The following is a 12,540-nucleotide window of genomic DNA, read 5'->3' as shown; positions in this document are numbered from 1 at the left end:
ACGCCAGACACCGTCAGACTTATCAAAAGCTCGTGTTGCTCGTGCGACGTTGTCGTTTGTTTTGTTATTCGTTGCGTTTGTTTGCGTTTGCGCACTTGTCATTTGTTTAAAATGGCACCAATTTTAAAACATGTTTTGTATAACAACGACGCAATTACTACTGCGTTTACTAAACATATTCAAACATTGTTTAGTCGTGTGAAACCTGTTGAAATTCTCAGCCTCGGTAGTGTTTAGCGATGATATAAAAATCAGCGTAAACTTGTTGGTGTTTTGTTTTTATCCTGCACTTGCCAGCCATTTTGTTTTTAATGTGATTCAAGTATTAGTGTGAAATTAACAACCACAATGTTCGTAAAAAACCTAAATAAGTATTAAACTTGTCAGAATTAAAAATGGCAATTGTGGTGAAAATTCGTGACCATTATGACACAAATTCCTTGAAATCGATTACCAACCATTGCAAATATCTGAAAATAGCAATAAACATGTGTAAATGATAAGGTTTTACGTCAGACGGTCAATTCCGAGATAAATTAATAACACATTACTTTCAAGGATATTCGGATGACTTGGACTTGCATAAATCGGATTTCTTTTTCGAAGTCAAAGTCATCTGAGCAGCCAGCCTAGTCTCGTGGCCAACGAGTGTTTTTTATCTTGACCTGCTCCGCTTTGAACTAAAGTGTAATATGCGTAATCCTAGTGAGCGTCACCTTCCTTTTTCACGTCGCACGATTTGATCGGTTCTTACAACAAATACGATGATTATGACATTGATTATTGCATTGCTAACGTAAGGAATGCACGAAGCGCGCGTGACAATACTATTCTGTGTTTTCCATGTTTTGTCCAGGCGAAAACATTTGTGATTCATTTTTTTGTTTTGTTATTTTAATGGTAGAACAATGAAAATTGTATACACACGTGAATGATTATCGTGTACAGCGCATACTTTAAATAGATCAAACGAATATTTAAGTATCAAGTTTCATTTGTGGCAGAAAATAACATTTAAGGAGAAAAGGTTTATTATGGGCGGAGTATTTTTTCCTTTTATCTCTATTTTATTTAATTGCATTACACCTACCTTTTTTTAAATGAAGAAATATCATTTTTATAGTGCAGTAGTTGTGATGGTTGCTAATCTGTCATCACAGTTTACCCAGTGTTGCAATTTTCATTTTGTGCTGTTTGCATACATTTTTTCTTGAGCGCCCTCTGATAGACTGATGATAAACTAAGTGAACAAGGATTGACATACGGTATTTTAACCAAACTCAACGTAGCATTATTGCACTGCACTACTTTCTGAATTAACTCCTAAAGTTATAAAGAAATATACAATAGTGTTAAATATGTTACAAAGATCTAAGCTTTTGAATCTTTCTCTAATATTTTTTCTTCTTAAAGTTATCCGATTAATCTTCAATTCAGGCCGAAGATAAATTTGAAAAATTAAAGATTTTTGGTTGTGTTGTAATAACTGGCGTAACACCTAACACCCATTATCTATAATATAAAAATGAATCGCAAAATCTGTTGGTAAGCGCATAACTCAACAACACCTAAACCAATTTGGCCAATTCTTTTTTTAAATGTTTGTTATAGTTCAAGGATGGTTTTTACGGCGAGAAAAACTCGAATAACTGTCGGGAAAACCCTAAAGACAGCCCTTTTCTATAGGATAAAAGTTGGCATTGAGATTCAATCATAGTTATAGTTAAATAGTTGAATCCGAGATGGCGCGCTGAAGTGCATTATTAGCAATTCTTTATATAATTAATTTCTTTAAAATACAATTGCGAATCTTATTGATAGCGTTGACACAATGCGTTAAACACTACCGGAACGAAGTCGCGGGCAAAAACTAGTATTATTATATTGCCAGGAATCAAAAACCTAGTTAAACGAATAATGTGTTTTATTTCTGCTTAAAGAAGCTGCACGATATATTTTTTAAAGTTTTTTTTGCGCTCTTTATTTATTGCATTTTGGCAAATTGCAATACACATAACATAGTCATCGTTAACTAATGTAATTAAATGCTACGTAAAGTAAAACTACGTACGCATTTCATCAACGAAAACAATAAATGTCGACGCAAGAACGCAAACGAAAACCAGATCGAACGCAAGACACGCTCGAAACCAAACGATGAGCAAATATATATATACTTTATGAACAATGAACGAATGGCCGGGCAGTTTCTAACGTTTTTTTTTCTTCATTAAATATTATTTTTTACTTTTCACCTAGATTAATTGCTAAATTTTACTCATTTTTGTTTTGCATTATAACATTCAACGATATCGCAACGCGCATGTCTTTTCATGTCCTGTGTTCCATCAACCCTTAAACTAAACCAATCGTAAATCGTCTTGCAACGCACGAGTCGAACGAATCAAACAAGATCAAAACCGAAAGCGTGATACGTTGCAAACTAATCGCTTAAAAGCAAAACTTGATGAACCAATGCGAATAATAATAATCGTACGGCGTGTGTGTTGTGTGAGTGTGCGAACGAACAGAAAACAATTCTCGAATCGTCCCTCGGTTGTGGTTTGGTTTCAATTGTTTCGTATTTAGATATTTATTATTTCTCAACAAACACTTAATAATAGTATAATATTTCGTCTATTATCATTTCTCATTTTCTTCAAATATTTGCAATATTTTCACCATATTTAGTTTAGTGTTAAGTATTAATTAGATTTGTTTTGCTTGCTTGTTTCTTGTTTGGTTGTTCGTTTGTTTCGGTTGTCGCAAAATCGTCTCACACATCTTAATACATATTATTTATCTCATTCATCCTCTTATTAGTTCTTTGTTATTATTTTATACACATAATAATTAGGGTAACAATAAATTATCTCGTATTTGTTATTTCTCGCCTAGTGTATATGCTCTGCGTTTTATCTTTGGTATTCGTGCTGTTTGTTTGCATTTCGATTCGAAACGAGAAAATCATACCGGTAAAACGTGCCGCGTTTTTGTATCAACGTTCGCTTGTTTGTTGTATGCAATTAACCTTACTTTTACATTGTAATTTTATACACAGCGCGCAGGCGCATAGCAAGTGTGTGTGGTGTGTGTTTTGTATATGAGTGTGTGTTGTGTGTATGGGGCGTGTACGCGTGTACATTTGGTTGCATACATCACGCACTCCTCTATGCTTCATAAATAACACTTTTGTTTCGTTCGCGTTTCGTAAACAAAACATCATTTGTCCTAAGTAATAGTAGCTAAATAGGTTGTAGCGACACGATTTGTTCACGATTTCATCCAGTTTATCATCGTTAATATTAATAAGTAATAAGCGAATAATCTCGTAATCTCTAACCTGACGAAAACGCGTCGCGCCCTCGAACACGGATGGCGCGCCGCCATCTTCTTATTAATGTGTTTTTATTTTGTCTTACATTTGTAATCACTAAACGTACTACCAAAACGAATGTGTAAGTAAGTACGATGGCAGATGGCAGAATTATGTCCTCCTCTTTTTTTTTTTGGTTTCTCAATTGGTTTATACATTGAACCTTCGTGTGTGTGTGTTTTGCAACGCACCGCGTGCGTCGTTCGTTTTGCATTTGTTTTGCGCATTTACATCGTTTCTTAAATTCTTACATTTTCTGACAAAGTCGTCTACGTTTTTTTTGTTTTCATTACATTTTTTTTTTTGGATTTATTACAATTAGTGAAATCGTGTGTCTTCTGTTTGTGTGAATGGTTGGTTGCCTACTCGACAGTATCCTCACGACTTTGCATTATTCTCCTGCGTTTTTCTCTGTTTCTGAAATAGTTTTGAACTTCAACTAATTAATTAGTAATTTTAGTTTGTATGTTATCTAATCCTAGCTAGACCGTCACGCTTCTTAAGACTTATTAAGATTTATTAATTAATTGGTAATTTAATTTGTTTAGTATGTTTTGTTTCATTTGTTCTTATTGGTTGTTGCATTTTGTTCACAAAGGTGATGGTTTCCTGTTTGTTTTTTACTGGTAATTTAATTAAAAATTTATTTTATATGCACTACGAAGGTATTTCTCTTAAACCTGCTCTTTCGTTTTTATACGCGCTAGAAACGAAAAAAATATTGTTCAGATGTTCAGTTGTCAACATTTTCTCCGCTCATCTTTCATTTGTTCTTCGTTAATCTTAGTTATTTTTTTGTTTGTTTTGTTTTTTCGTTACTATTAGTAATATTTTAACAATTTGAGTAAGATGGCAGTTGTTAAAGCCCTAAAATGACTCAACGCCCTTCGTTTTGTCCGATGTTGTTCGTGTTGATGAATGTTGTTGGGCTTCAGCGTGTTTGGTATGCTTCGAGCTGGTGCGTTGAGTTTTGTCGGTTGTTGAGTTTTTAAACAATGATGTAATACGTGCGCGGGGAGGATGATGCGTTGTCGGCGGCGTTCTTCTGCCGTTCGCTCGCTGCTCGCTGCTCGCGGCGGCGGCGAGTAGCTTAATCGACCATCAGTTCGAAGTGCACCGAGCCGCGGCGATCGACACGATCGTGGTAAATGTTTCGCGCCCACGCCTTGCATTCGATATTTATCAAGACACCCCCTGGAAATAATCACCATCGCCATTAGACCGGTTCAAATTTTAGATTAGGTTAGGTTAGGTGTACTCACGTGTAGGTTTCTCAAAGTATACGGCGACAAGTGGGCTGAGATAGCCGTCCTGATTCATGAACGGGAAGTACTTGCCGGAGAAGCCCGCCGATGGGAAGAACTGAATCGGGCCGATGTTTTCGATATCAGCCGGATTCTCACCCTCACAAGTGACCCACACAAATTTGTGCTGCAACCCAACATACACATCAATCAACAAACACATTCAAAATCATTCTAACTTTCAAACTTTAGATATAATTAAATATAAAAATACCTACCGCATATTCATTGGGCCCGTAGTTCATGTTCTGCAGCTGCTCCTTGAGATGTGGTGGCATATTAGGTGGGAGACCAGTATTGTTGTAGTATTCTGGTTTCCAGCCGTAAATCTTGTTTAGCTTGAGGAAGATACACGGCCCACCGATGCTCGAATTGTAGTTAAATCCGTCACGTGCGAGACACGGCGCCCATTTGTTGTCCATTGCCACATCACAAACACGTCCCGGTTCCGGTTCCTGCTTGCCAGCGCAGTTCTCGATGTTGGAGGCGTGCGGTAGTTTCTCCTTTTTGTAATTCACCTCCAAGAAGTTGGTCAACTCCTCCTGCCAGTATTGTACATTGCCTCGGTCGTTTGATTTGTACCAAATGAGCGTACTCTCCACGTTGCTGTCTGGTGGCATCGGCCTGAAGCCCAACCCTATATGAAAAAATAAAGCAAATTATGTGAATCCCCTACAAATCGTATTTGTATTATATAGCCTTACCTGGATTACTACCGATGAGGGATTCATCCAACATCCATTTGGGTTTCTTCGCGTCGAGGGTCTGATAGAATACGGCCAGCATCGCGGCGAAGAAGCCTATCAGAGCGGCGTAGAAAAGTACGTAGAAAAGCAGGATTTTGGCTGCAAACAACACAATAAGCCACATTAGTCTTCATCGTCGCTGTGACATTCATTAAATGCATTTTATTGTTTGCAATAAAAATATAGCGCGCTTCAATGCGTGAAAAAGTAGGTTAAGGCTTCGCCAAGCTTCGTACGATTTCGCTGCGCGTATGTTTGGTTACATAAAGCCAAGGGGGAAAAACAGCAGGATCAATAATGGCGGCGTCGAGCCGCCGTGCCGGTCTCTTTTCTGCCTTTCGGCATTTTTTCACGTACCTAGCGTGTGGTTTATCCCATATTATTAGACTTTAACACGTTGAGGACGGCGCGGTTTTGGGTGCTGTCGCATCGGGCGGCGTTTGAGCATTTTCAACTCCGTCTAATTAATTCAGCTGTGCGCCACTGGTGGTTATGCATTGCTGTATCAAAAAGCGATTGTTTTTGCAGTTGCGTCGCCATTTATTTATTTTCTTTGTAATGAATGCCTTTATCTTTAGAGTCCGACCGAAACTATGTGCGAACTGAGATGTCAAGTGACGACCACGACTAGGCGCGAGTTAGCCGAACGACGCACGATAATTCACGAACACTGAGTTTCGGTTCTGCCAAAAGTTTCAGCCAATTTTTGGCCGAAACCAAATTTGAAGCCAAAACTGAAACTTTGGTCGGTCACTATTTATTATAATATGTAATCTGAGTGACACATTTGATGACAAAGATGCAAGGCCCTGATTGTATAGGTGAAACGAGGAGAAGATATAACCTAACCAGTGGCGTAGTCAAAAATGAATAAGTCTCGTTTCAAATGAGCCGTGTACCACCGGTGGTACACGCCGTCCCACAGACCAGACTCGTGTGTACCACCGGTGGTACACGCCGTCCTTAACGTGTTAAACAAAGCACATTAGAAATGATTTATACAAAAACTTAAATTGAGGTTATGTGAGAAAATAGGTGTCCGAAAAGTTGTCAACTTTGTATACATGTTAATTTGAAAATTAACAAAATGACAAGCCGTTTTAATTACGCCCCAGTTTTAATTAGCTCTGCGTGAAACATGGTGATTATTCAATTATTAATTTCACATTTACCCAAGTTAAATTATGCCTCCATCTACTGGCGAATCGCTAATTATTTTAATGTTACTCACTACGATATGCAAATCCACTATAAACAATTGGTTTTGGCACTTTCTCCACTATCTTGTCAGCCATTTTTAATACTTCAAAGTTCGTTAACGACTTTTGTTCTGATTCTACACAGTTGTATAAATTTTTGGCACAAAATTTAATCAATGCCTGAACGTGAAATTATTGCTTGCATCGGATCCAACGACATGTTAACGCGATCGGCTCACCAAAATACTAAAGGTTTGCACCATGAGATATCGTTAATAAAAGTAGCCATTGTTATGTGCAATCGTGACCGCTGCAGTCGCTTCATCAATATCATTATCGTATTGTATGAGACACTAGCACATTGATAAACAATCGTGACCTTTTGTGTGTCATAGCGAGCAACAACAACTTTATACAGACACAAATCAATTAATCACTGAAATATTACGTATTTATTTACAGTGTTGCATTAATTAATTTGTAAAAGTCAATTTAATTTTTTATTTTCAACAATTTTCATCAATTTAGTACCCTGTAGATGATAATTACTAAATTATATTACGATAAATATGTTAAGCATGTGCGGTAATTTATATTTACATTTTGTGATTGTAATAATGTTATGCAATGTGTCTGCCGTCTGTTCGGAAACAATTACATCATCTATGGTATCGTTTTAGGAAATTTCAGTATTCGGTTATTTTTATTAACCTCAAAATGTGATTTCTTAATATTGTTGGTTATGGTTGGTTTTGTTGATCTTAGCTGGATTACATTATTCATTCATGGCCTTCCGATGGGAATACGCGTACTAGGATTTTATTGCTTGTTGGATTTCAGCCTTTTATGTGTTTCTATGGCACTAAACTACGATCACGTCTTACGTTTCGTTCTTTTTTCTTAATGTTTTGTTCTGATGTGTCGTAAAATACATCCAGCGTTATTTTGTCGTTCAATATTTTAATATTGCACGATAATCACAACTGGGATTTGTAAACTTAGTATTACTAGTTATTTTTGTCATGTTTTACAACAATTTTGTTGATATTTATTGGATTTATTTATATCACAACTTGGCTGTATGAGTTTTTAATGATGAGCATACATTCGTGCTGGTACAAATTACAAAATTACGTAATAATGTAATAATGTAATAGGTAATAACAGGTACAGAAAAACAGAAAATAGACGTTGGGGACATAGGCGGGGGACTTTTTTTTATGATATAACGCTCGGCGTGATGCGATTGCGTGCGACTTAATTGCTAGATCTTTTCGTTTTAATTTACATTCATACGAGCGTGTTTACGAGGAGTGCTCATTCAATATTCAAGAGTTAACAATAGGCAAACATGAAATGGTCATATGTCAACGAAATGCAACGAAAAAAGGTTAACTAAGCGAAGTGTGTTAATAATATTGACAATAATAAATATTTATAATAAAAACAACTTTTTTTATAAAAGTTATAATTGGTAGGAAGAAGTATGAGTTGCAAATTTTATATTTTGAATTCTTTGTCCTGTAATTGTCTGTATAAACCACTCAAAGAAAAATACATGACATATTTGTATATAAAATAACCTAAATGTTTAGCTAAAATGGCCGTGGGTATATTTTAAAATATATATAATTACTTAACATTAGTGTGTCAGTGGGTCGACTATCTCGTCATTAATTTGCATGCGCGGCGCGCCACGAGCAAAATGTGCATTCGAGCATCTGGGCGTCGGGACGTTTGTCGCCGAGTGGCAACTTTCCATCCACTTTGTAGTGGCTGTTTGTTCCGTTTTAAACGCACACACAAGCATTGTGTCAAACATTGTATGCCAAAGTGGCAATCTTTCGCACGTTTTTCGCTTTTGTGCAACTATGAATCCATTCAAATCGAATGTCGCAATAGTTGCCTACCATTGCAAAAGAAAGAAAGACTACTGACATCTATATAACTTTCTGGTGACTAGCAATTTCGGAGGTTAAATTATAACCTAAATATACACTGCAAGTGCGAAACTGGTGCAAGTTAAGTCGAGTACTGGGAGAAAGTGGTGAACGACAGTGTTGATGAGTGAGAAGGCATTAGGGCGATGATGGTGGAGTCCTTTGCGTGCGTTTGCACAGTTTGTCGGAGGGCGCCGATGCCCTGGCACCCGTCGGCACAACCGCACGCCACCGCGCGGCGCTCGCCCCTCGGCGCCGCCGGCACCGAAATCGATAACTCCGACTTATCGCAATAACGCATAACGGTGGCTATCTGTTTCGTGCGCGTATACGGTAAGCACATGCAAAAGGACACTTTCACGCACATTATTCACGATAACCTGCAAGCGGAAAGTATGCATACGCAACAGCATAAAAAGCATACAAGAAGGCTTAGAAATTCATTGAAAATTGACCTTGAAAATACAAAATGGCCGCTGTGACAAGACCATAACCTTTATGTAAGAAATATTTACTAAAACTGTAATAGATTTTATAATATTTAGGAATATAATCGAAAACATTTCAGGAAAATCCCGAGACTATTTATAGAAATACTATGGATATCCGTAATTATTAATAACCCATCGATTGGGAGGCGTTTCCAGAACGAGTGATTAATGATTGACGCGTTCGACGCGACGTCCGCACACGGACGATTGACGTTAATAACTCATCAACGATGAAATTTGTCAATCGTGGTTTAATGATCTGCGCTCTCGAAATAACAAACAAGTACCTACGAAAAATATAAAGTTTATCTGTTTAAAATCGATTGGATGCTACGATAGACTTCAAAGTTTCGTTATAGAAGCGCACGTGATTGATCAATAAATCACGCGCTAATAAAAGTTAAATGTGAAAAACATTGACTGCCTCATCAACTAAATGGTAATGTCGAACGAATATATGTATGCTTTCTACTTGAAAATGAAGTAAATCGGGAACACATTGCCGTTTAATGGTGCGATTTACAGCATGACAAAGTTATAACAAACTGAAATCGTAAACACACGAGTGTACCCGATGGTGTATAGAAAAGTTTATTGCTTTTTCGAAAGATGTTTAAAATAGTTGTGCGAAAGTGTCGCCAACACTGGTTTCGAACAACTTCGAAGTGGAACAGCATCGAACAACAGTAAACGAAGTCGATTAGTACTTATTAGTGTTTCGTCTGGTGCTTACTCCCGACGTAATGTTTACTTAAATGCACTTTGGTTACATGTCAGACATTTCACATTAAATCGATTTGAGTTCGTTAAATATACTTAAGTGATAGTGATCTTGACGATAACGATAACGATGACGGCTATGCTTGAGTCTCGTTTCTTTAGTGAAATATCACAGAAAGTTGGAACTTGAAAAAATGTTATTTAAACAATTCTTATCGCTGTGGGAATAAATTTTTGATTTTGAGTAACTGAAACGTATTAAAATGTAAGTATCGGAAGGCAGGAGCTTAACGAAAGGAGAAATAACACAGCGATAAATCAATACGACCAATGATGCATGCAAGTTTCGACAAGTACAACGATGACGCGGTCCCTAATTGAAATTCGAATTGGAAAATTAGTTTTGCTTCGTGCTCGTAATATTAGAGTTAAATATTTACACGTGCCATTAATTTTTGATGCCTATTTCAGTTTATTTTTGTTTTAAACGTTTAAATAATTGCATTTTTTTGAAATTGGTTTACGACTGACAGTTAAAGAGGAAAGTGTAAAGTGTTCCCCGCAGAAATTCAAATTCGGGGATAAATTTGTTTAGCAAACTTTTGCCACTTTTACATCTTTATATATTCATGAAGATATCAGGATGTCAAGTAGTTTCTACTTCTACGTTTCCTTTGGGTCCTCTCAGAGCAATTTGTGAGCAAATCTTTTCAAAAAAACTTTTTCTATTGGTATAATATTTAATTTCATCAAATAGTTTCAATCAATTTTATTGATTATTCGCAATTCTTGTCCTCGTCAATATAATTCTAATCCTGGTCTTAATCTGAAGCAAAATCCAGTGTAATAACATTTTTCCTTCACTTCAAGGATAACGCCGCACCGCACATAACTCAATATTCGTTTTCTATTTCAACCCCATTTTAGCAATGTGTTTGTCCTTATTGCATATGTATGCGTGTGGTGAGGTCGGAAGGAAGAGAGAAAAGGGGTGGAAAATAAGAGAGAGGCAGCCAGCGTCAGAACGAAAATCGACCCGATGCGGGTGGCCGTGTGGAGGCGCGGGGCGTCGTCCCTAATCGACGGCGGCTGCCGCTCTTCCGCCATTGTGCAGCGCGCACGCGCTGTGACATTTCGACATTTCTACATCTCCGCTGCTGCTGCTGCGAATAATGGACGGAAAGGATGGAAATTTCGCGCGTTACGTAACGGTTACCACATTTTCGCCAGAGGATTGGCGCGAATAATAAATGAAAATTTAATTTTTAATTTTGTTCCGTGTGTTCCACTCATTGGGATATTAGGGTGATTGTGTAAATCTGGGCTACTTTTGACAGGTCGGGGGACACTAAAAATTGATTTTCCAATCAGGAAAAGTTATGTAAGATTTTACCAGAAAAGATAAATGAAAATTCTTAAATAAGATGCATTTCTGTATTCATACAGAGTGTTTGATAAGTTGTGGGGTAAAATTTCGAGGATTATGTAATGATTAACGACAAAAATCGATATTTTTTGTAAATCTCTTTGGCCTTCATAGAATTTGACCGTTTTTTAAGCCATAGAACTAACAGCGTATTTAAATATTTGTGAGGATATTCTGGGTCAGTCCATGGTTGATGTGTGAGCATGTACTCACCCCAGCTGGAGCCGGTGCGGCCCATGAATTGCGAGGTCTCCGAGTTCCACAGGAACTGCTTGAAGCCCTCCCATTTGCCCAGCTTTGGCGGGCGCGTATAATACTCGGACTTCTTATCCGACATCTTGGCTGCTGGCTGGCTGGCTGGCGGCTGATTCTGCACCCTTTCCGGCTGCTGCGCTACTCGTGTGCTGCCCTTCTCGCGTTACCAAGTGCGTGCGTGCGTCACGACCCGCGCTGCCCACTGGAACTGGCGTCGCGGCGCTGGGGGTGGCGGTGGCGGCAACCGCGGCGGCGCTCGTCCTTCGAGGAGCGACGGTGGCGCTGCGCGCGCGCCGGTTTCGCGGTCTGCGCTTCGATCGAACCCACACGCCTGGAACGCGCACGAACGGACTGCCCGATTTATGACGCCAAAGACCTGCCTGCCGCAGCGGGAATTTTATCGTCGCACGGGAAGGACGGGAATATGGTTATATGGCGACATCTGGCGAGTTTCTAAATTCATCACATCGCAGTCGGCGATGGCGGATAAACAAACTGTTACGTAAGGTATTTTAACATAGGCCACCAAATATACACAATGTACAAGTTTTAATGTAAAACAAGTCAGTACTGCGGAACCAATTTATTTTACATATACATTTCTTTGTCTAATTTGGTATTTTTGCAACTTTTCCAATTAGCCACTCAAAAACCAACGCACACACTCCAAAGATATTACCAATGAACCACAAACCAAATGCGCCTTCCAAGTGATTCAACGTAAGCACAACATCATGTTTATGATCGTGATCATGGCTATTCCCATGTACATGATCATGAGCATGGCCAGCCCAATGCCCCTGATATCGATAAATGTAGTATTTCGCCCAAAAATTTATAAAACCTGCATTAACTAATTGTTTAATAACAGTATTAATTTGTGCTCTCAGAAAGAAATTCTTCGAATAGATAAATCTGTATGTGTCAACAAGCACCACATCATCATCATTTGTTATTATGTATATTTTAGATGATCCGTCGTGATTGGTCAACTCAGGTACCAACTTATAATACTTTGTGAAAAATTCTCCTTGAATTGTAATTGCCTCTCCTTTAGCAACACGATTTGTCCAGTATTCCATG

General features: G+C 38.1%; 1 protein-coding gene and 1 long non-coding RNA gene across 4 annotated transcripts; one reads left to right on the top strand and one right to left on the bottom strand.

Moving 5' to 3' along the window:
• Positions 1 to 1,953: 1,953 nt before the first annotated feature.
• Positions 1,954 to 11,783, bottom strand: nrv3 (nervana 3). 3 transcript variants are annotated; one of them, XM_065307281.1, is made up of 5 exons: positions 11,416 to 11,783; positions 5,385 to 5,525; positions 4,899 to 5,317; positions 4,639 to 4,807; positions 1,954 to 4,570 (listed from the first exon to the last, which is right to left on the bottom strand). In XM_065307281.1, the coding sequence occupies exons 1-5, from the start codon at positions 11,537 to 11,539 to the stop codon at positions 4,467 to 4,469; spliced, it is 957 nt and encodes a 318-aa protein (XP_065163353.1). In that variant the 5' UTR covers positions 11,540 to 11,783; the 3' UTR covers positions 1,954 to 4,466. The 3 variants fall into 3 exon arrangements, with proteins under 3 accessions (XP_065163353.1, XP_065163354.1, XP_065163356.1); XM_065307282.1 differs by lacking the exon at positions 11,416 to 11,783 and adding an exon at positions 6,658 to 6,892; XM_065307284.1 differs by lacking the exon at positions 11,416 to 11,783 and adding an exon at positions 6,599 to 6,700.
• LOC135795569 (uncharacterized) lies at positions 8,670 to 9,871 on the top strand. Its single transcript, XR_010549090.1, has 2 exons — positions 8,670 to 9,065; positions 9,134 to 9,871. It is a non-coding gene; the product is annotated as an uncharacterized lncRNA (long non-coding RNA).
• Positions 11,784 to 12,540: the final 757 nt, after the last annotated feature.

This window comes from Atheta coriaria, unplaced genomic scaffold (genome assembly GCF_025399875.1).
Source record: "Atheta coriaria isolate IRGN ID8LTWV9N9 unplaced genomic scaffold, Caltech_Dcor_3.1 hic_scaffold_7_pilon, whole genome shotgun sequence".
NCBI classification, from domain to species: domain Eukaryota; kingdom Metazoa; phylum Arthropoda; class Insecta; order Coleoptera; family Staphylinidae; genus Dalotia; species Dalotia coriaria.
The sequence above is the reverse complement of the archived record's forward strand: the minus strand, read 5'-3'. Positions and strand labels throughout refer to the sequence as shown.

Excerpts from the sequence above, each read along its gene's own strand:
- nrv3 (XM_065307281.1), bottom strand. The coding sequence starts at position 11,539 with ATGTCGGATAAGAAGTCCGAGTATTATACGCGCCCGCCAAAGCTGGGC. Across the intron at positions 5,318-5,384 it reads CCTCATCGGTAGTAATCCAG|GGTTGGGCTTCAGGCCGATG; the intron begins GTAAGGCTATAT and ends TTTTTCATATAG. Across the intron at positions 4,571-4,638 it reads ATACTTTGAGAAACCTACAC|GGGGTGTCTTGATAAATATC; the intron begins GTGAGTACACCT and ends GATTATTTCCAG.